Raw genomic sequence first — 21944 nt, 5'->3', positions numbered from 1 at the left:
AGTAGTGAGTTACAGGCAGCTGTTTCTGGAGATGGCTGGCTTCTACATATTTCTTGTTGTTGGATCATTTATTTTTCTTCTCATTTGTTTCCTAGCCAAAAGAAACTATCATAGGACTAATTATTTAATACACATTCTAGACCTCATGACAGCTGAACTGAAAATCGTTGCCTACCACTGAGGGCAACTGCGGAGTTGGTTAAAAAATGCCTCTAGTGCCATAGCGTTTAAACATGAATTAATTTATCATGCAGCACCAGGGATCAGGATGTGGCTGTTTTTCTTCTGGAGACTCTCAGCTCTGCAGTAGAGTTGGCAGAAATGAATTTGCGAGCCTTCATGTCCTTCAGCACACTGTTCTCAGCACAGTGTTCATTTGCTTTGTGCAAGCTGTGTCAAGCTGCAGTTTAAGCTAAGCTTGCAGACTGCTTTGCTGTCACTGAGAAACATTCGTACCTCTGTTCTGCTGTGTCTTTGGGAACGGCACCCCTCCTTCCTAGGAGGGCGGTAATGAAAAGCGTAGGCTGGAGGCAGAGTCTCAAAACATTCACAGCTTCTTGCGGAGTGACTGTGTTTGAGGCTGTCACCATGTGGGAGATCTGTCTGGAGCTTTCGTTCTGTAGGTGCGACCGCCTTAAGAGCAGTGCATTTTTAATGGATTATGTTTAAGAAGCAACTACTGAAAAAAATAAGAAGTGGAGACAACATGTGGGGCTGAATTAGGAATCCTAGAAAATAAATTAAAACTCTGCATTTATGTTTAGTGGGTGGAAATTCTGAATTGCTTAAGAAATGCAGCCAAAGATTCTTGAATACATGACCAAGCCACCCAAGGGTACAGCTATACGCTTTAAGATTCAGCTGTGAAGCTGTCCACACAGTAGTCAGTGCAATCATAGTGTCGTGGTGAGATAATTTGCACTATGAAGATCAAAACTTTAAATGCAGAAGATGGAGACCAATTTTGGCGCCTGCCTTTGGTAAATGAGCCGTATGCCCAGTCCATCTGCCCAGCCTCAGGCTGGCTCCGCTCTGTTTCCAGAGTCCAGCTCATGGAAGCATGACATCCCACTCTCAGCAGAGGTTGAAACAGTTGTGTCTTCTGCTTTTGTTAGTAATTTCAGAGAGAGTGTCAGTGTTTCTAAGTATTGCTGCTCATAGCGACAATTAAGGTGGAGAAACCTTTTACTGAACTTTTAGTGCTTTCCTGTTTCTTCTGACTAGTTTGGCTGAAAATGGGTAATAGTGAAAGCCTCCGGCTGCCATACCAGTCTGTGCTGGTAGGACCCTCGTGCTTCCTTCCTCAGCAGCTTGGGGCCAGCTGGTGCAGCTGAAGGCTTGGGGTTGTGTTACCTTCCTGGCAAGACTGGAACTGAGTGATGAAATGGCCACATCTGGCTCCGAGCAAGGAGCTGCTTCTTCAGGTCCTAATTCCGTCACTCAATGGGAGCTGTTTGAATTCAATATGCGTGCCCGTTGGAGTAATCTGGGAAGGAGGGGAATTAGTTCAGATGAAGTGTTTAAAGGCTGCTCTGTAAGTAGGCGTGCGATTGGTGCCTGTCAGCCGCGTGGGCCCCGCAGTGTCTCGGGGTACTGCACGCTTGAGGAGTGGCTTCCCAAAACACTGGACCTGGAGCACGTGCCTGACCGTGCCGCTTACTTGCTGGATAGCTTTGGAAGTTAGGTGAGATTAATATCCCCCAGATCACATTCTTTAAAATGGAGGTGTGAAGCATAGTCTGTTGCTTGTGAAATGCTGGGCAGGGCGAGGGCAGCGTGTGGTGCTGCTGCCACCTCAGTTGTTGGCTCTTAGGAGGGCACTCACTGAGGTGATGGGAATTGGCAGAAGCGGCAGTTCTTGTGCAATCTGTGTGCAGGCGACATGTGTTCTGCACTCAGCACTCGTACCCAGCATTGCGACGATGCAGCTGAAATAAGCTGAAGTAGGTGCTGTCAGATCAGCACAAGCTCTTTTCCGAATCCTTCATACACTACATAAACCGGGCAGGCTGAGCTCCCAGTCCTGGCTGAGAGCAGCTTCAGCCAAAATGCGCTTTTCTCTGCTGTGGAAGCTGGGCAGGTGGCCTTGTGGTGTGCCTGGAAAAGCTGGGCCGGCTGGGCTCGCAGTACGCCTCATTTCATCTACCTGAAAATGGTGCCCCAGCTCCCCTTCAATCATTTAAGCTCCCCTGCTCTCTGACACACTTTCTGCTGACAGTAATTCTGTGAGCGCTCATCGGGCATTTACTGCCATCACTAGAGGAAATACTGATGGCTTAAAATGGGATCATTTCCTTTCTGATGGACAGCAAGCACCTGTGGGAGTTTTAATAGCTGCACGATGTGTCTGGTAGTAGGTAGCAGGGAAGACGGGTGTAGCTCTCTGCAGTGAGGTGCCCGCAGGCTCTGAAGAGGAAACTGGAGGAGGGGGAGAAAGCCACGACTGCCTTCCTGTTCAACTTGCGGAGTGCAGCCTAGAACAGGAGGTGCTGTGTATCCATCTCCCCAGTGGATGATGTGGAGAAGGGTTTATACTGAAAACACAGACAGTCAGATGCTTGTATTCGTGTAGATTTCCTCGACCTCTTTAGAGAAGGTATGTGCTCTAAACGTTCTTACCCTAAACTGCTGTGAAACACTCTGTTTCCTGGTACTGGGTACTATCATGGAGGGAGAGAAGTCTGTTTCTTTCACGGAGTAATTAGAAATGAAGAGAACAGCACCGGTCCCCTTCTCCCTGGTGTTTTAAAACACTTACTGCTCTGCACTTTATTTATTCAGGTCTTGTGCAAGCAAAAAGGGCAATCAAAGTCTTGTAAAATCATTGCGGATTGAAATGTACTTCTAAGTAGAGCGATACCGACCTTCCCTTTTGTAATTTTTAACTACATTTTGTTGAGGATACATTTGTCCAGGGTATCTCTTCTTGGTACAGTGCCTTCATGGTCCTAGCAGCAAAGACATTAATTCTCGGGAGAGTTAACAAGTGGGCGGCTAGCAGAGTGCCAGCAGCTTGCTCTTCAGCACTTCACAGGTGCCGGGAACACAGCCTTTGGTAATAAATTTGACTGTTTCAATTACAGTGAGTTTCTTGGTTCATCCACTTTTATTTTTAAGTTAAATCATGTATCATAAACCTGCAAACCAGTGGCAGCTTCAAATGTCTTAACATTTCCAAAGCTGCCTTGTCAAAAAGTCATCTTATTCTTGATCTAAACATGTGACAGGGTCAGAGCGAATGTGATGCATTTTAAAAAGCAAGAGCCAAACTCATCTGGAATATGTCAGCCACAAAAGGAGGATTGCAGTGTAAGGTTAAACAAGCGAGGATTTCATTTGCAATCATCTTAATTGATATTGATTTTGTAGCTTGAATGTAGGGTCAAAGCAAAAGTATCATTTCAAATTCAGACTTTTTTTGCCTTCTAAAAAGCTTTAGTGGCTTTGGCCTAAAGGGTAGGGGTCTGAGTTACTCAGTGAAGCTCACAATGGAGCAGAAGAGGGTGGGAAAGTAAAACGAACCAAGTGTGTTAAGTTACTGGGAAAGTGAGAACTTCCCCATGCATGCAGAGGCAGCCTCCTGGCTGGAGCTGCCAACGGACTGTGCCTCCCCAAGAGCCCTGAGCTCTGTGGAGAGCAGAGCCAGCCTGCGTGGCCAGTGAGGCTTCCAGAGTGCCGCCTCTGGGCCAGCCCTGCCTCCGCTCCCTCCTCATCGCTGCCTTCCCTCCCTGCTCTTTGTACCCTGCAGCTCTCCGAGCAGAGCCCTCAAATTTCTCATCCTCTCCTGACGTTCAAGTGTGCTCCTGCTCATTTGTAAGATCTCCACTTGCATTTGCTGCCTGTTAGCCATGTTGAGTTCAAATCCAATCACCTTGGTGGTCCTAAGCAATGCCCTCTGGTAGAGTTACCTCTTATCCCATTCCTTTTTTCTTCCTTTTTTTCTCTCCTTATTATTCACCTCATTTCATTTGCCTGTTGGCTACTCCCCTCTTCTTGTACTGGCTCTGTTCCTGCAGCGGTTTCCCTCTCAACGGACCCATCTTCAAATCCGTGCCTAGAAGTTAATTTCTTTCATGTACGTTTCTCATGTATATCTCCGATATTATCTTTCCATTTGAATTACTGTCTCCTGTCTCACCTTTATGCAGCTTAATGGATGGTAGCCTTACCTCAATAGAGGTCCTGTCTGTATCTGTAACGTTCTCTGTCTAGAAAGCACGAGGATATCAAGTCAGCATTTGTTTCCACATTGTTGTTCCATAAACTGGGTATTGGGTCAATAGGAATATTTAGAAAAGTAACCTAATTAAAAGTAAATCTGTTTCAGTTTCTCTCCGAGCCAGAATCTCTCCCTGAGCTATTAAACAAACACGTTTGACAACCCTACTGCTAATTGCGTGATAAAGTTGGTATAAGGATAGATGGTGCTTAGATCCTCGGGGGCTTTTCCATTGCAATTTTGCTGAGAGAAGCTGGAGGCAGAAACGGGGACAAGCAGGGTCAGTTTTAGAGACAACAGTGGGGTTTTTTTTTTCCCCATTTCCTCTGTGTGGCTCCTTCTCCTGTTTGATGTTTAGTGGGATATTTCACGTTCCACAACTTAAGGAATAAGTGCTGCAATGAAGAGTTGTGGAGCGAGAAGCGGGAAACTGTTTTCCTTCTGGGAAATCAGCCCATATAATCTTCCAGTGGGCAGAGGCGATCTAGCAGGAGTGATGGGGAACCAGTCCTTGGCTGCATGTCTGAGCCTTGCAGTGTCCGATGGACTCTGGGGACAGGATTGTTGTGGAACTGATTTCACACCAGGGCAGCATTTTGAGCTGATGTTCTAGGGTTGAGGCTAGTTACTATATTAATCGCAGGTGTTATTTTTGTCCTCTGCACCCCAGCAGTGTGCTTGAGGGTTTTCATCTAGCTCTGTGGGTTTTGCATGTGTTTTTTATGGTTCTTAAACTGTTCCCTCTGTATGAAAGGTATTTACAGCCTCATCCTCCCTCTGCGTGCTTTCTGAGATCTCAAAGAGCTGTGTACACTCAGCGGATGAAGGCAGAGTTTGAGCTGGGCTGGGCAAACACTCGGCGGTGACTCCAGCCAGCAATGGCTGTGGATGTGGGCTTGTGCCAGGGCTCTCCGGGCTGATCGTTATTTCCTGATCAAATAGACAACACAGAGCCCGCTGTGCTGCAGAACCTTGCTGTGGCATTTTAGGGGTAAGAACGGTCTTGTTACAGAGCTGAGGGCCGTGCACCCTCATTGTTCACTGCTTTATTTATAAACTGAGTGGTGTGCACCTTGAGTGTCTTTGAAGATTGCAGCAGTGCCTTGCTGACAGAAGAAAACTGGCTTTTCAGGAAGGAGTGTTCCAGTGATTAGGGATGTCAGCGGCTCTGCCACAAGCAGAGATGTGATTGCATAACTTTAACTACCTTGGGCCAAGTTGTGATGGAGAAAAAAATCACAGAAATTGTTTTTATGGACTCTTAAATCTGTGGCAGAGTCTAGGTTACATGCTCGGGTTGCCTGTGCTGAGGTCTTTGCTGGTGGATCTTCACAGCTACTGGTGTGCGAGGCATTTCAGCTGGAGCTGGAGGAGATACCACAATAACATTTTCAGCTGAAGTGGTCTTTGATGTCTGTACATCCAAATAAGCAAGTGGGGAGATAGAATCTGTATGTTTCGTGGAGTAACTGCCAGGAAAGAGGCTCTAAGGAAAGGTCTAATTCTTCCTTATCTGTAACCATGCAGCCAATTAGAACCATCTGCTCTCTGTCTGCAGCCTAGGCAGACGAGGCGCTGCAGATGGAGAGGCTGGAGCCTGCCCTGGAAGGTGTGAGAGAGATTCCTAAGTGAGGACAGGTAGGAGACAGCCCTGGAAGGAGGGAGTAGTAAGGAACAAAATAGTTTTGTGTATTCTGGAACAAGTTTTGGCAATCTACGTCCTGGAACCAAGAAGAGAGCATGGGCCTGGATCCACCAGCCTTCTCTGCAGAAGGGGCTTTACTGGCCCTGACAGCAAATGTAGCCAGGTCTGCTGACTCCTGGGTTGGGCAGCAACACCAGGGCTGGATTTGAAGAGGCTTTGACCTCAGGGCGTGAGCGCAGACATTGTCGCTATGTGAAGCCCTAGGCTTTATGTGACATATGAGTACCTGCTAGTCTGGGCTTGTCTGGGGGCAAGGCTCCAGCAGAACAGGTTGTAAGAAGACCAGTCTCGCCTGCCGGCTGGGACTTCTGAATTGAAGTCAAGGTACATCAATAAATGTTCACTGCCATGATGTGCTGCATATTCTGTATGTGCTTAAATTTGTCAGGAATTGCCTGTGCACAGGCACAGATGGACATCCAAAAATAGTAAGCTCTTGTGCTAAGTGAGGTCCCCAACTTGGAAGTCATAAACTTCAGTAAAAGAGCAATTGCTGGAAGGCTTTTTTAGTAGAGTAAATAGAAAGGAAACAAAGGAGGCAAGAACGAAAACCCCATTAGCCCCCTCCTGCTCTCTGCCTGAGTCTGCCAGGGGTCTGCGATGAGCGGCACAGAAACAGCCCTGCTGTCACCCTCTGTCACCAAGGAGGAGTGGACTCCTGTGTCCTTCATTCCCAGAAAAACATAAGTCCTCTGAGCTGTATCCTGTGCTGAAGTGGGGAGCAATGGGACTGTGGAATAGGTTTTCTTGATATGGGACAGAGAAACTTGGCTCTTTCTGAACGGCTGTGCTGAAGACGCTTCGCTCTGCTTTCCTCCAGCCGGCAGCCAGCAGCAGCCTCGGCTACCAGGGTTTGGGTCTTGATTCACGGCTGTTTGGAAAGTGCTTGAGATTCTTGGATGCAAGTGGCACTACAAGTGAATGCATTATTTCCTTGGCTTTGATCCAGCTATGACTGTATTCCCTGATTTAATTTTGCTAGTAGTTCAGTGATGAGACAGACAAACCTTAAATCGCCAAACCAAATGGGGATAAAAAGCTAAATTTCTAACTAGGGAATTTTGTAGGATTCAGTAAGGGCAAAAATGTAGTTTTACTGACTAGTTGTGTGGGAAAATGAATCTTATAAACCCTGCAGTGGATGTGCCGTGTGTACTGAGGGAAGACTTTCCTTAAGGCTTTAACAGGGGCCCAATCCCCACATGAAGCCAGCTAGAATTAGAACCCAAAAGGCAGTTTACTGCCTTGGATGGAGTCTTTAGAAGCATTACACACTGAGCCAGGAGTGCTTTATTTGCTGATGCTTTGAAGTGGTGGCGTTCCCCGGCTCAGCCTCCTTTCTCTCTTCTCGGGGCCCCATGTCACTTCATGCAGCATCTTCCATGCATCCGCTGTCACGTTGCAGCTGCATCTGGCTTTTTGAAGAAGCACGCATTTTGGGTGACTTGTGTTTCTAAAGTTTTGCTGAGTATCAGTTAACAGATGTCATTCCCATTGCACTACTTTCTGATTAGTTATTAAAGCTTAGCGTTTTGATTTCTGAGCAGCTTCTCTGTAAATAGGACACTGTGACCTCCTTTAAGTGGCATCTTGAACTGCTGCTTTAGAATGTTATCTTGAAACTAAAAACCGAAGTGAGCAGCTAAACACCAGTTTGTATTCCTTGTTTTTTCATTCACGGAGAATAATGCCAGACAACCGTTTTCCCTGCTTTTTCACTAGTTATGGATTTGGCAAGCTGAGCTGTGTTGTGGTGTGTTGTGAGCCTCTGAGACAGTGCGAGTTACTTTCATTCTGGAGGAGGGAGGTTTCTGTGGGGGTTTTGCCACTTGCTCTATGTACTTGTGCTTTAGGAGGAGCTTGCCAGCCACTCAGGGCCCTGTGCAAGTTGTGTAAGGACTAATTGCCTTTGAGCCTGGGGTGGAGTAGGAAACAGCTGTATGTATTTTATCATAGTGATGGAAATTTCAATGGCTCTATGACCTTAAAGAGTCAGAGCATCATCTTGCTTCTCGGTGAAGGGTAACTTTAACCAGCGAGTGATTTGGAGTGGAATCAGCATGTTGCACACTGAGGCAGTCAATTCAGCAATTAAAGGAGTGGGGGAGGAAGTAATCTCAAGCAATCAGCAGGGCATTTCATCCCAATTCCTGATTTTCTTTTTTTGTTGGGCTTTAGAGATACTAGAGAGCTAATGGTTTTCATGAGCTCCTCTGCAGCAGTGAAGGTGTGTGCGCTGACGTGAGCGAGTTGAACTGCAAGCTCCATTCACCTGGGATACAAATATCCATGATGTAATTCCTTGAGTCACAAAGTGAGGCATTTAGAAAAGGAGGATGAGGCATTTAGATAGATTGCTGTGTCTGGGGTTGACAGATTTTGGCTTGGCAAGCAGTTCTTTTAAGCATCCAAATCTGATATGTTTACCTCACCTAGAAAATCAGTTAGGACAAAGATTCTGCAAATGATTCCAATATGAGTTTAATATTTACCCTTGAGGTGTCAATAAAAGGCATTGGAGAAAAAATTGTCTGGCTGTAGTGAACTGATGGCATAGTGATTTGGCGTATTATTCCTTAAACTCTTTTTCTCTGTAGTATGTGTAGGAGGAGAGGTCAATATGTTGTCACCAAGAGTTCCGCTTCCAGTGCTCAGAGATGCTCAGGATAGCAATAATAATTTTTTCCAGATCTCACTTCTTGTGTTAATCGTTCTGACACAATATACCCGTTTCTAAATTCTGCTAAGATCATGTGTTATAGTCCTGATTCAGGGCAGACATTTAACACTGAGGAGTGTTCAAGCTCTGTGTTTGGATCCCATTGATCTCAGCTTGCTTATTGAATGCGTGGTAGGTTTTAGAAGTGCATTTCTCCATAGGAACACTGCTGTGAATCAGAGACTGTCAGGCCCAAGGAGGGGGCTGATATGTTGCTTTCCGAGATCAGAAACAAAATAAAACCCACCTCTTTGTTTCAGCTGAATGGTTAAAGGCTTTCCTTCGGGACCCTGACTTGTTTACGTGCTGTTGACGTATTGTTCCTGAATTAATCTGAAGAAAACTCATTTTCATAACCAGTTCTAGCATCTCTGAAATTAATCACACACATAGCCTGGAGAGTATTCATCCTAATCTAATCTAAAATTACTGTTTGCATTGTGCGTGCCTAATTATTCATCTTAAGTCATCGCTGGGAAGAACATGCTGTCTTGTTTGTGGTTTTATTCAATATTTATATTGCTTAATTCTTAAAAGTAGTCTCAAAGAACTTAAAGAACTTACTGGGTTTTTTTTTTTTCCTCCTTTACAGAAGGACATGTCTCTAAAGCCTCAGGAGCGGAAGGAGAAATGGGAGAGGCATCCAGGAAAGAAACCTAGAGAATCTGAAAACTGTGTGTCTGCTGAGCCAAGTGAAAATGGCCATAATAATGACGCTGGAAGCTCCGAGAGAGAGGCAGAAAGAGGCAAAGAACGGATGAAGAAGAAACTCCCCTTGAAGCTATCAAAACAGGTAGGGAAATTCATTTCTCTTCTGAAGTGTCTGTATGGTGGCACTGGCTGCTGTGAAATTGTTGTCCTTCTGGTAGGTCTGGATTGTTAATAAAACTGGCTTCTCTGATAGCTTGTGCTGGTGAAAGCTTACAAGACTTCTGGCCAAGTGTGCAAAGCCTCTGTGACAGGAAAGCTAAAATGGAAGACTGGTGTGCTGAGTAGGGTGGAAAGGAAGGAACAGACCTCCATCGTATCTTGCAGCTTTGGAAAGATATGGTAATGCGCCCCAAAGGTTTGTGGCTCTTATGGTCTCAGACACTAATGGAAATCCATCAGTCAGACCATGGCATTCTTTGGGAAAACATGCTTGTTAATGTGTACCTGGAAGGTGCAAACATGAACATGTCTATCTAGTGAATCAAGTTCACGTGTCCCAGAATGGTATGCTGAGAAGGAGAGAATATTCAAGTATTTTAGGAGGGGAGTCAGTTTGGAGGAAGTTGTGCTCTGGTGAGTCTTTTCTCTGTGCCCTTCTAAAATGTGGCAAAGCATTAATGAATTGGGAGTTGTGATGCTGGAGAGGATGATTGTGGAAAATCCCATCTGAACCACGGTGTGTAGAGAGCCCAGGAGGTGACAGAGGGGAGGCACAGTAGCTGGCAGGCGATTTATCACTGAACTGCTGCTCAGCCGTGAGATTTGTTGGTGACTTAGTGTTCATTCATCAGTTTGAAACCACCCGGCACAGCAGTCTGTATCTATGAACAAACACTTTCCCAGGTGTCTGTTAGCTTGGTGCCAAGTGGCAGCTGGTGGGAAGACCAGTGTGCTTGACCTTCCAGCATTTGTTCTGAGCCAAGTACACTATGATAAAAACCTTTTTTTTTATTCTTCGTGATGCTGAGAAAAAAAGGTGTTTAACCCAAGCACACCTTCCGTTCTGTGAAACTAATTCTGTTTGTATGCCAGAGAATGGAAGATTTGAGTTGTCCTGTTACTGGAAGTGTTTTTTCAAACTTTGACTATTTTAGGATCTGAAAGGATCATTAGATTATCTGATGTAACCCTTGCATAACTTCTCTACTACATACAGTCTTTTGTGATTGTATTGTAGCATCTTTGTTCATAAAGGCTCACGTTTTACAGTAGAAATTCTGACAGTGGCCTCACTTTTCTGGGGGGCTAATTAACCAGTTAGCAGACTTTTGGTTTCTTCCTTTAGATTTAAGAAAAAGTAGTTGGAAAATTTAAATATGCATGACTTATGTAAAGATGTTAGTACTTTTCAGCTTGCAAACATTTAGGTAGGAAACCTTGTAACCACACACTCCTAGTAAAATATTTGCTAGGTTTCTTTTCTTTTAACTTTCCAGAGTGATACAAAATGTTTTGGTTGTAGACTCCTCTGTGTATATGTAGTTAAAATATATCGTGTTTCTTCTTTGTTTTTCTAGTAGCTGGGTGATAGGTTTTCAGGTCTCCCTCTGGGTACAGGTGCAATGAGTTTGTGCACAAATATTCATTCTGTGCAAATTAAAATGACTTTTTATTATAGGTGAATAGATGCACATTTTAGTTTTGATGAAAGTTTGAGCAATGAGGATCTTTTTCTGGACGTCCAAACCCATAAATTGCTAATCATGGATGTCACCCGGAGTCCCTGGCTTTGGTGTAAAATGTTTAGAAGCAGTAGTGCTGGCTGGTGTTCCTGCCTCTGTCTTACACCAGGATCGTGGCACTGTGCTTCATCAGCTGCTGTGCCTTTGTAAAGCTGCTGTTGCGTCAGGGTTTTTTATTTACAAGCATCGATCCAACGACCCTTGCAAAGGACACATAAAGCTGGCTCACTTTCTGCTCTGGTCCCTGGAGCAACTGTGCAAACGCTGATGTTGATGCGGCAGAGAGTGGTGCAGTTGGAACATGGAAACAAGAAGTGGCGCAGGAGGTCATTGGGTCTTGACTACAACTGGCGTCTCTCGAGCCTCAGAGCCTGGCTTTAGTGAATACTGCCTTTCGCTGGGCTGCGGAGTTGTTCCTTCGGGTCTGTGGTCGTGCTGCAGCACGTGTTTCGGGTGCTGGCAGCACCGTGGGTGTGCGAGGCCGCGCACAGGTCCCCTCTTCCCAGAGCTGAGGCCTCACCCACTGTGGAGGTGAAGAGGGTCACTCACAGTGATGTCTTCTATCTGACATTTAAAACCGAGTTTTAAGTAGTTGTGACCAGTAGGGATTTCTTGACACTTCTTGGAAACCTTTAGGGTCGGAGTTTTTGTTACACTGGCCAAACTCCAATGTCTGTCAGTATACACTGCTGCCTTAGTTTACCAGACATTTAGATTATTTGTATTTCAGATCTGAAAAATGAAGACTGTTAACTTTTTCTTCTGGCTAGTGTTTGGCTGCCTTCAGTGATTAAATAGTGTATTTGCTGCCATATTAATGAAAACCTGAATTCATCTTTCATCGTTTAATCTGGTTTTTCTCTGTAAGTAACAAGCACCAAAAAGAGCAAGCAGCTTGCACAAAGGGTATAAAATAAAACCTGTGAAGAGTGACTCATTAATAGCCTCTTGAAACAAGGCACAATTAAAATTCAGCTTTTACTGAAAAGGGAGTTTTTTAAAATACCTTTTATTATCCTAGCTGATATGGTTGTGAAACCAGACAAGTTTTCAGGTCTGTAAAGCTGAATAAAGCAGCAGTAAAATCTAAGCTAGATAATAAACTAGGGTATTCTTAGTTCAAACTAATTATGCAAATGATATAGACAAGTTCAATAATTTTTCCTTTTTTTTAATAACCACAAAGTTCACACCTAAAATTCTGGCACTTCCTGCCAAGCTGTCTAGACAAATTGGCTGTTAATATTGTTTCCTGGAATTTAAGGGTGATTTTTGCATCTCAGGGTTATTAAACATAGGTTTATACCTAATTCGGAAAGCTTACTGTAATTAATGCTAATTATATTGAGATGTTGCTTAGAAATTACTGTTCAATTTGAAGCTTTCCTTATACTCTCATCCCTTCCCTTCACAATGCTACTGAATTGTCATCTTTTCTGCGCAGCCTCCTCTAATAAATCAAATTGGGCATTATAATTATGGCATTCTGCTAATCCTCGTAGAGAGGTGCGAAGTGGTAAGCTGATTTGAGTGCCAGGTTGTCTGCTTTGTTTAGAAAATTAGATTAATACCTCAGTCATTTTGACAAAGCATCCAGATTCCTATTTGCTCCTATTTGGTGTTTCTGTACCTCAGGGCATGGGGAGGGGGATTGCAGGAGCCAGTCTGTCTTTTCCAGCCCGTTCCTCTGACTGTGTATAAAACTCATTCAAACACATTTGTCCCCTGCTGTAGCCAAGCACAGGGAACAAAGGGCATTTCAAGTAGTCGTAGGTCCTTCAGGCAAAGGTTTGTCAGGAGCTGGGGCTGTCTCCAATGCACGTGCAAGGGGAGAGCTGCAGTTTTCCAGTGGGAGGCAGCCAAACGGTACGTGGTCACCAGGGGTGTATCGCAGAATGAGAAGGCGTTTTAGCATAGCCAGAATGGCCTGCAGTCCAGTGTGCCTCTCTCAGAGCGGGTGGTTGCCTCCAACATGTGAACAGTTGTTGGAAATGAAGTCATTGGCTTGTTTTAGGAGCCATGCCTGAGTCCAACCCAGCGTGCTGTGGAAGGGAGTCCCTGCCCTAGCGCCTCTCTGAAGGGTTGCTCTATGCTTGAGTGTAGAATTCACTAAGATGAAGAGGGAGATAGAAGGTGAAACCTCGTAGTTCCAGTTGCGCTTCCTTGCATTGTCCTAAGTCATTCTTCTAGTTTTTGAAGACCTTTGAGTCTGTCTTTTGTTAGTCTTAGCTGAGCTGTTCTGCTCTGTACTGGGATCATTTTTGGAGCTGCTTATTCCTCTGAATGTCTGAGCAGCTTGGGTCCACCCTGGGTGTGGAACAGTGGGTATCTTTTGAGCTTCAGGACCCATTGCCATTTCTGTACACAGACTGAATGTGGTCTGAGCTCCTTCTGAAAAGAGTTGGTGCTAATAGGAAAGAATTGCTGATTTTTCAGGTTACCTTAACCTCAGGCTGTGTGGGTAGCCAGCTTGGGAGCATCACGCGGTGTTGTCTATGTTTAGATGTTAAATGCGGCTGTAATAATACTCTGTTCTGCAAATAGTCATTTGTCATGAAGATGAGTGTCTTACACCTCCTCCTTCCTTTTCTCGCCCACTGTTTAAATCACCCAATATGAGGAAGAGTCTCAAAGAAGCCGAGGAGAACAGCGTGGTGTAGCACGTATTTAGTGCTCATAAATAGCATGCTGGGTTTGGAGTGGGGGAGGAAGGGGCAAGAAAGCTAACGCTGTCATGTTGCTCTGGAGGTGTGAGAACTCTGTGACTTCAGCAGAGCTTCCTGAAGGGAGGGAGGGAAGGCAGAGTGAATTCTTGTGTCTCGTTCATGCCCCAACCTTTGTCAAACTGCTGAGCGTTATTGGTGACTCATGTATATTGTTGCTGTGGCTCTGGCTGGACTCGAGCTGCTAAATTGCATTAACATATTTGATTACCTGTTCACGTGATTTTTCTGTAGTGCTCATCAGCTCTTCATCCAACAGTCATTGATGACTGTAACACCTTTCACTGCCCCCAGGAGAACCCTGCTCTAGGTTACTGCTGAGCTGAGCTAAAGGGGATACCTCAGCCATTTTCCACCCAGGATGCAGGTTGTTTCTTCCGATGTGTAGGTGAAAATTGATAGCTTTTCTTCAAACCAGTTCCATCCCCTTGGCCCCATTTGCATCAGTGCTGGTATTGAAAGACTATGGGGCATTTCCCAAGGCAGAATGAAACAGTCTAGAAATTCATCTGGCTAATGAAATGCCTTGTGTGGAGTGATTCCTTTGGCATCACACTGCTTGTGCTGACGGTTAGGCAAGAGGAGCATGTAGCTGCTTGATTTTTATTTGTGTTTTTCAAGATAATGATAAATGGTAAATCAAAAACTTGAATGTGCTTTTGAAGCTGCTGGTGGGCTGGAGAAAAAGCGTTTCCTTAGGGATGCTGGAGTTAGAGATTGAAATGTACCTTCCCTAGCTGAGGCTCAGGAGCTGTGTAGGAGAGCGAGCCTGAAAGATAACCTTTGGAGTCTTTGTCTGTAGGCCAGAGGTCGGAAACGGATAAACCTGGACCTCTGTGTCTTAATAATGTGTCATTTGGAAGCTGAATTGTGTCTAAGTGGATCTAAATATAATAGTAACTTATTCTGTTATGTTTGGTATCTCAGGCTGTTGAAAACAAGCGAATTCTAGCCAGCTGACAGGGGGAAAAAAAAAAGGGAAAAAAGAAGATTGCCTTTAATGTGGGTTCTGGGAATTGGTTTGGTTTGGTGTGTGCTGCTTTGGTGTTTGCATTTCACTGCTTTTGAACACTGAAATGATACAAACTGGTTTCTTTTTGTTTCTAATTGATGTTACCCTTTTTGTTAGCAGATATTGTTATTTAAATGTTCTTTGAAACTAAACAACAAAGCAAAAGGAAAAAAAAAGTCCAGTTTTCTTTTAATCAGGAAAACGTTGCTTCGTGTATTGCTTAAAACAGAGATCCATTCCTGCCTTTGTAAGTACAAGAATTTACGGTTTGGACACGAAAGCTCTGTACCAATTAGCTTTAAGTACACGTTTCTGATTGCTGGGAGGGTTGGGCTATTACCGTGGCGCGTGTTGTCTGCGTGAAGTCTCTGTAGGGCTGAGTCCAGCCAGGCTGGAAGCCCGGGAGGTGGCTTGCCTTGGTGCTTCGGTTCCCTTCAGTGTGAGCCAAGGCCGTCGGTGGAGGCAGCTCCAGTGAGCTGTGGAGCTCAGGTTCAGCAGAGCCTTTCCAAGCCCAGGCTCACTTTTGAACACGTGAGCGGTCTCGCCGGCTTCCAAGCTTGTCCTGCGGTTGCGGTGCCGGGGCCCTGTCCCGCGGGATCTCAGAGGAGGTCCTTCATTCCGGCTGCACAGGGCTCCATGGCGCAGACACAGATGGCCTTCGCCTTGCTCGCTCGCGCTAATCCCCCAGTGCAGGGACATCGCAGCTGCCTGGGAAACCGCCGGGGAGTACTGGGGCAGAGGACCGAAATGGGCAATACAGTATTGAGTCATTAGGTTTGCTAATCCAAGGCCTAAACCAGCCTCATTTCAATCAATAGCAATCTGTTTGCGCTGTCAGGAACTAATTTAAAAATCTGCTTTAAGTCCTGGTAAGGCACTTGGCATTCTGCTTTCTGCATCAAAGTGGAGGGGAAGTGTGCGCAGCACAGCAGTGGCAGGAGGAGGAAAAATCCTTTGTAAATAAATACTGGATGTTTATTTCCCAAATGAATCCCTGCTATTACAAAGAAATGCTGTTGTTTTTGCTAAATTTATCCAATAATTCATCCAGAATCTTCAAGTGGCTGCAGAGCCTACTGTGCAAGAGAGGGGGGAATTCACAGTGTGTTTAGTGTCTTCTGTGTTTCTTTAAAGTGCTGTACGAACCTTAGACAGTTAAGGTTTGTGTTCTTGATGTAGCACAGGTAACTTCATTGCAGGATTGCAGCTGCCTTTTGAGAACTACAGCCCTGCTTCGGCAGCTGATCTCTGTAGCGTACCGTGCTTCAGGAGCACTGGAAAACTGTGCCCTAAAACTGTGTGGAACTACAGCAGGAGAAGGCTTTTGTTCAAGCTGGAAAAGTATATTTCAAAAAAATTTCTGCAGTTCTGGTGGGGAAACATAAATTGAGGAGACAATGTTTGTTGGAAGTGGAGGAGGAATCCAGCTGTTTCTAGACCAGCGCTGAAGCTTGAAACAGAACCATATGCTGGAGTTTACTACACTGCAAATAGTGGTTTCTGAATGGATTGATGTGAAGCGTGTTTTGGTTGTTGAAATTGTTCCATGTAGGAGAAAGTGGCTTCATGTTTTTCACTGATTTATTGAAATATTACTAATTTGTCTGGGCCAGCGGGTTCCCCCTTTTGTAGCTGACCCTTGTTTGCCAGTCTTGCTGCTTTGCTGCTCCATGTACCAAACTTGTCCCTGGTCTTCTCAGACCTGCCTGATCCCCCCAGCGAGGCTCAGCTGGCTCGGAGTGCAGCTCCTGGAGTGCCCCAGCACAAAGCGTGGCTGGGGGATGCTGGCTCCATGCTGGATCAAGCCCGGCTTGCTCATCTGGACCAGCACCTTACTACCACGGGCTATGCTCATGGGCCGCAGAGCAGGCAGAGGCAGGGGAGCCGTGGGGGCCAGGTGCAATGTCTTGCCATTTGCACTCTGGATTTAAGGATCATAAAGCTGTTATGATACGTTAGCTGCCCTGCTGTGTTCAGAACCAGACCCTGAGGCTTTGCCTGCAGCGTTGGCATCAACCTTCTTTATCCCTCTGCTTTTCCTCTTCTCCAGAATTCCAGTCTGCCCCCATCACCTCTCCCACTTAACAGCATTTGGGCAACAGCAATGTGTTCAGGCCTCCAGATGGCTGCTGGCATTTCTGCTGTGTGTTAGAGCAGGTCTAGAGATCACGGTGATTAAAGCATTGGATGCTGCCAGTGGACTCCTTATGCTGCCTACCCAGAGGAACCGAACCACGACATCTTTAGGGGCCTTGTGTCTGCATCTCAGTTCTCCATCTCAGAAGATGTGGTAGCTGCAGACCCATTGAAGAGTGGCTGGGCAGACCTCTGCAGCTGGAGACGCGTGTGGACGGAACAACGGAACAGAACTGTCCGGAGGAAGCTGCTCAGTGCTGTGCTCGTCTCTCAGGACTTGTCCCTAGAAACAGGGAAGACTTGGCCTGATGGTCCTGGTGTTCTCAAAGTTAAAAACAGGTCAGAAAATTGAAGTGATAGGGAGATAGTTGGGTCACACTGCTACAGCATGATAAAGTTGTGTTGTATGGGCGTGAAGAATCAAACTAGTCATAAGCTCCGTGTTTCAAAGCTCTTGCAGGTCACTTTTAACTTCTCTGCCTGTAGTTAGATGTCTGATGAGGACCTTTGGTTACATTTGCTTAAATATAGCCTCAGACAAGAGCAGAAAAAAAGAGAAACAAAGCAATGCTCCTTCTCCCTGATGTTCTGTAAGTAGCTGTGAATGAATCTCTACGATGGCTTCTTTTGAAAGGGAGAAACAAAGAGGAAATTTCATTGCTAACAGCTTCTGTAGCATCAGATACCATAAAAAAGGTTGTCGGTGGGCATTGGTTACATTGTTACAGAAGAAGAGCTAAATGGTTTGTAATTTAGAGAAGGAGATTTAATTACATGAAGTAATTTACAGGAAGCTGTAACCACTTGTATCTTTTTCTCTGTTGAATTTAATTGGTTGACACAATGCACAAAGTTGTCTTTATTTTCCTCCTTCCCCCCCCCCCCCCCTTTTTTTTTTTTATTTGTATATTCGCTTTTGGAGAAGAGATGTCACTAGGATAGAGCGCTTCTGTTGTATCGGGTGATTTTAGCAAGTTGAAGAATGGAGAAAGACAGTTTGATTTGAATGGTGCTCTGTCTCCGCTGGTCCTGGTGGTGTGTGCTGTTTGAAGAGATTCAGAGCCGAGGCTGGAGGTTTTCCTTGCACATCTCTTCATGATGGTGAGATTGGACGTGCTGCACGCAGCCTCTCTTCCTGAGAGAAATTCAGGTACTGCAGAGGAGGCTCAGACCTAGAAGGAGCCGAAGCAGCCATGGCCATTTTGCATGTTGGACAAGAACTGCCTAGGAGTTATTCCGCCTTGATTTAAGCGCTAGCTAGCTAAAGTTTTTGCTAGCTTTGTGCAAGGGTTAGGGTTCTATTAGGGTTCTATCAGAGATCTATTACCTAATTACAGCCCCTGTTCTGGGGTTTGCACTAAATGTCTGCAGTAAAATACAAAGCCTCTGAATGGCAGTAGGTGGAGTATTGATCGCAGGTATTTTTGTCTGTGTGTGAAACGAGCCTGGTTAGATGTAAATGACAGTATACTTTCTCTAGCATGCTTACCAGTATAGTAACTAACCCATCTGCGCAGCTGCAGTCTAAATCTGAGCTTATTTAAACCAAACGTAAAAATGACATCCCAATGTCACTTGTGGTTGAGGCAGAATAGATATGTTTTTCATGAGATACTGTTGCTTTCAACACACAGAGCTTGTTCTTGCTTACTTCTGGCCATGGATCTTTATTTCTGCAAGAGACTGCTGGCGTCGGTGCGCCAGGAGCTGTAGCAGAATCACTTTGGCAGTTGCCAGTCTTTGCCTGAAGTCATGTAATGGCACTGGTCCAGCTGACTTGGCTTTCCTCGTGGAAGCTTATCAAAGATGATGCTGTTTTCTATCTCTCGGTTGCTGTCACCTCACAAACTCCAGCCTGGGGCAGTGTTACCCGCCTCCCTCCACCTCTCCTCAGTGTGGATTCTTAAGGGAGCAGATTTTCCTACTTCTGCCTGATGGATGGTTTACATGAGCTGTGAGAACATACACAGCTTGAGTAAGCACGTCTTTGGTTTGAAGACATTTCTTAGGTAAAATAAGCACTTATTTTTTTCCCTTTAGTCCTTCAAACAAGGTTACTAGTAGCTCCTCAGATGAATGCTGTTGCACTATTTATTTGGCTAAGTCAGTCCATGAAACCCATGCTATTTTCTCTATCATTTTGTCTAAACAAAACTGAAGAATTAAATAACACCAGCAGGGGCTTCAGGAGTTGGTGACAGATTTAAAGCTCTTCCACACTTACTGGTTGAGAGAGTCCTGAGGCATAATCAGGTATGTATGTACCTCAAGAGCTTATATGAGAACATATAAGTCTGTCTGTAGATTTTCCAACTGTTAGCACTGTAAATTGGTTCTAAAATTTTTCTGAAGTTGAGCCTTGAAATTAATTATTTTTTTTTTTTTAATCATACCAAGGAGGATATTTTGAATGTTAAGTTTAGGAATTATCTCTGTAGACTCTTACTATATGCAAAATGTGGGATTTTTTTTCCTTTTTTTTTCCCCCGTGGTAGTTTCCTCTCAGGTTTGTTTCTTTGCAGTTGGAGTTTTTGAGATTATAAAGCAAAGTAGTATTTGGGTAGCTGCTGGATTCTGAAAGGTAGTGTCTAATGTCAGTTGTGTAAATATGTGCGGGTTCTTTAATTTAAAAGCAAATCTTCTGTCTTCACCCTTTCTTCCACATTCCACTTTCTTCTGGGTAAAGGCTTTGATTTCAGCTCTAGGGAAAGGTGCATAGGTTTGATTCTTCCTTCAGCTGTTGCAGATCCAATGCAACTTCAATAGTAATAGGTTTCATTTTGCACTCTGATGTTTCCTCTCACTGCCCTTCTTGACTCATTGACACTGAATATTAATAACAAGAAAAAAACTTTTTCCAGGGGAAACCTTACCCACTAGAATAATATTGCTAAAAGAATCCAGGGACGAGGTAATGGATCAAGTAGTGGATGCTGTCCTGGGCAGCTGGAATAACAGTGCCGTGATAAATAGCCCTCTGATGCTTTAGTATTGCAGCCTCCTGGAATGTGGTGCTGGCTCAGATAGTGTTGTCTTTCTGTTGGTTCTCAAAACTTTTGAGTGGGTGTAGGGCAATATTTTGTAATTAAAGCGACATTTATTCGCTGCAGTGTCAGTCATAGGTATCTTTTTGGAGTTAGTGTCTCAGTCCTCTACAACAGGAGATGGAGACAGTTCAGCTAGTCAGATACATCTACCGTGCTGTACATCTGCAATTGTAATGGGAAAAGAAATGTGCTTTCCAGTTATTTTTTCAGCTTGTGTGGAGCAATTTCAGTGTTTAAAGGTAAATGGGGGTGACGTGAAGGAACAGACACATTACAAGTGTTGCTTGAATTGAGATTTTTTTAACTTACTCCCCATTTGTCCATGTGCTCTTCTTCCAGGTGCATTCTGCCAAAGCCAATAAAGTAAAAAATAGAAAAGTTATTCTTTGCTTACCACATAGGAAATAATCCCTAGAGCAGAGAACAAAGCCTAGACCTACAAAAGGTGACCCCGCTCTGACAAGCTGAATTCCGTGTTTTCTCAGCACGCATCCGTGATCTGTCCTGCACACGTCTCCTGCTCTCCTGGGCCCTGCTTACCAGGGGACAGGGGGGCCTCGTCACTGCATGCCATTTTAGATTGCTTCCCCATTTTCATCCCTTGCTTTCCTTGCGACTGGCTCATTTTGTTCATAAAGCCGCTTGTAATTGAGTGTTTGACAAAGAAGTGTTTACAAGCAGTGTTTCTTGCGCATAACTGCCTAGCTGAGGGGAATAACAATTTGGGTCTGAATTTCAGCCCTCCTTTGTCACTGTCATATCATCGTCGGTGCTGTCGCTGTCTCTGCTTAAAGGGAAAGATGGATTAAAATTGTTTCAGGGTATGGCACCGGAGTGGGGAATGTGTGCCGTTTGAAGCAGCTTGTTACTGCTTCTTGTTGGTCTGTGCTCGTTCTTTGTTCATGTCTTGGGTTTTGACCACACCAAGCTGCGTGCCGACTACCGTGTGTAGAGACTTCTGGGGTTTTAGTGGTGGAGTCTGCTAATTTAGAAGGAATTTTATTCTGGTAATATGAAGTGTAAAGGTTGGAGTTCTGCCAGGTTTTCAGCCTGCTCTACCCATGATGTAGGGTGATATGGTACAGACTGTAGCCATCCTAATCTGGGAAAATGACTGGAGTTCAGTCTTTATGGGTTGAAACCTGCAGTGTAGACAGGACCTGTGCTATCGAAATGAAAGTCTAGTTTAGCTATTGCTCAGAAGGAAAAGGATTCTAGGATCGAGCTTGTTAGTTCAGGCAGCATGTGGGTGTTTCAATTGTCCATGCCAAAACCCTTCTGCAAATTATGCCGACTGGGCAGGGTGTGGAGGGAGCAGAAGCAGTGAAGTTATGCATGACTAAGGAACAGCTCAGGCTTTATTTAGACCCATTATAGGTCATTTGGGTACTCTTTTTTTTGTTTTTTTTTCCTGAGGGGGGGAGTGTCTTTTAAAGGAGCTGCTGATTCCATGTTTGCAGGAATTCCCATGTTGAGTCAGAAGTGATGGGAATCGGCACATAGTGAATAAATAAGCAAGGACAATTCCAAGAATTGCCTACTAATAGCTGGAGGCACCCGGAGCTCGGATCTGACTCCACGTTGCGGGGCTGAAGACGGCAGTTCCCATTAACGTCAGTACCAGTCGGTGACTGAGAACCCACGGGTAGAGATGAAAATAAATCACAATGTATGAAACAAAAGTCATGCAATCGGGCATGAGTAAGAGTGGTACTCAGCCATTTTGGCTGATAAGATTAACTCCTTCCCTGCTGCTTGAGTGCCAGCAGGAAGCAATTTCTGCAGCAAGTCTACTAGTATCATATCTGCTTTTCTGGGTATAGTCATCACTTCATGGCCAAAACTGATCTGTTAAGCAAAAATGGATAAACAGTCACAGCCTTACTGACAGACTAGGAGTAGGCTAATGCAATGGCTACACTGCTAGAAGCGTCTCTGAATTAATGTTATTGCTTGTCAGAGTGCTTTGACTGTGGCCATGTGCTGAATT

At 44.8% G+C, this 21944-nt stretch overlaps 1 protein-coding gene across 22 annotated transcripts in view; it reads left to right on the top strand.

The window, feature by feature from the left end:
- Nucleotides 1–21944, top strand: part of FBRSL1 (fibrosin like 1) — a 539160-nt gene that overhangs the window by 134827 nt on the left and 382389 nt on the right. For all 22 annotated transcript variants that reach the window (XM_054082211.1, XM_054082227.1, XM_054082219.1 and 19 more), the window contains exon 2: nt 9236–9436. In XM_054082211.1, coding sequence (XP_053938186.1) covers nt 9236–9436 — 201 coding nt within the window. The remainder of the gene's footprint in view (nt 1–9235; nt 9437–21944) is intronic.

This window comes from Cuculus canorus, chromosome 17, assembly GCF_017976375.1.
Source record: "Cuculus canorus isolate bCucCan1 chromosome 17, bCucCan1.pri, whole genome shotgun sequence".
Classification (NCBI taxonomy): domain Eukaryota; kingdom Metazoa; phylum Chordata; class Aves; order Cuculiformes; family Cuculidae; genus Cuculus; species Cuculus canorus.
The sequence above is the reverse complement of the archived record's forward strand: the minus strand, read 5'-3'. Positions and strand labels throughout refer to the sequence as shown.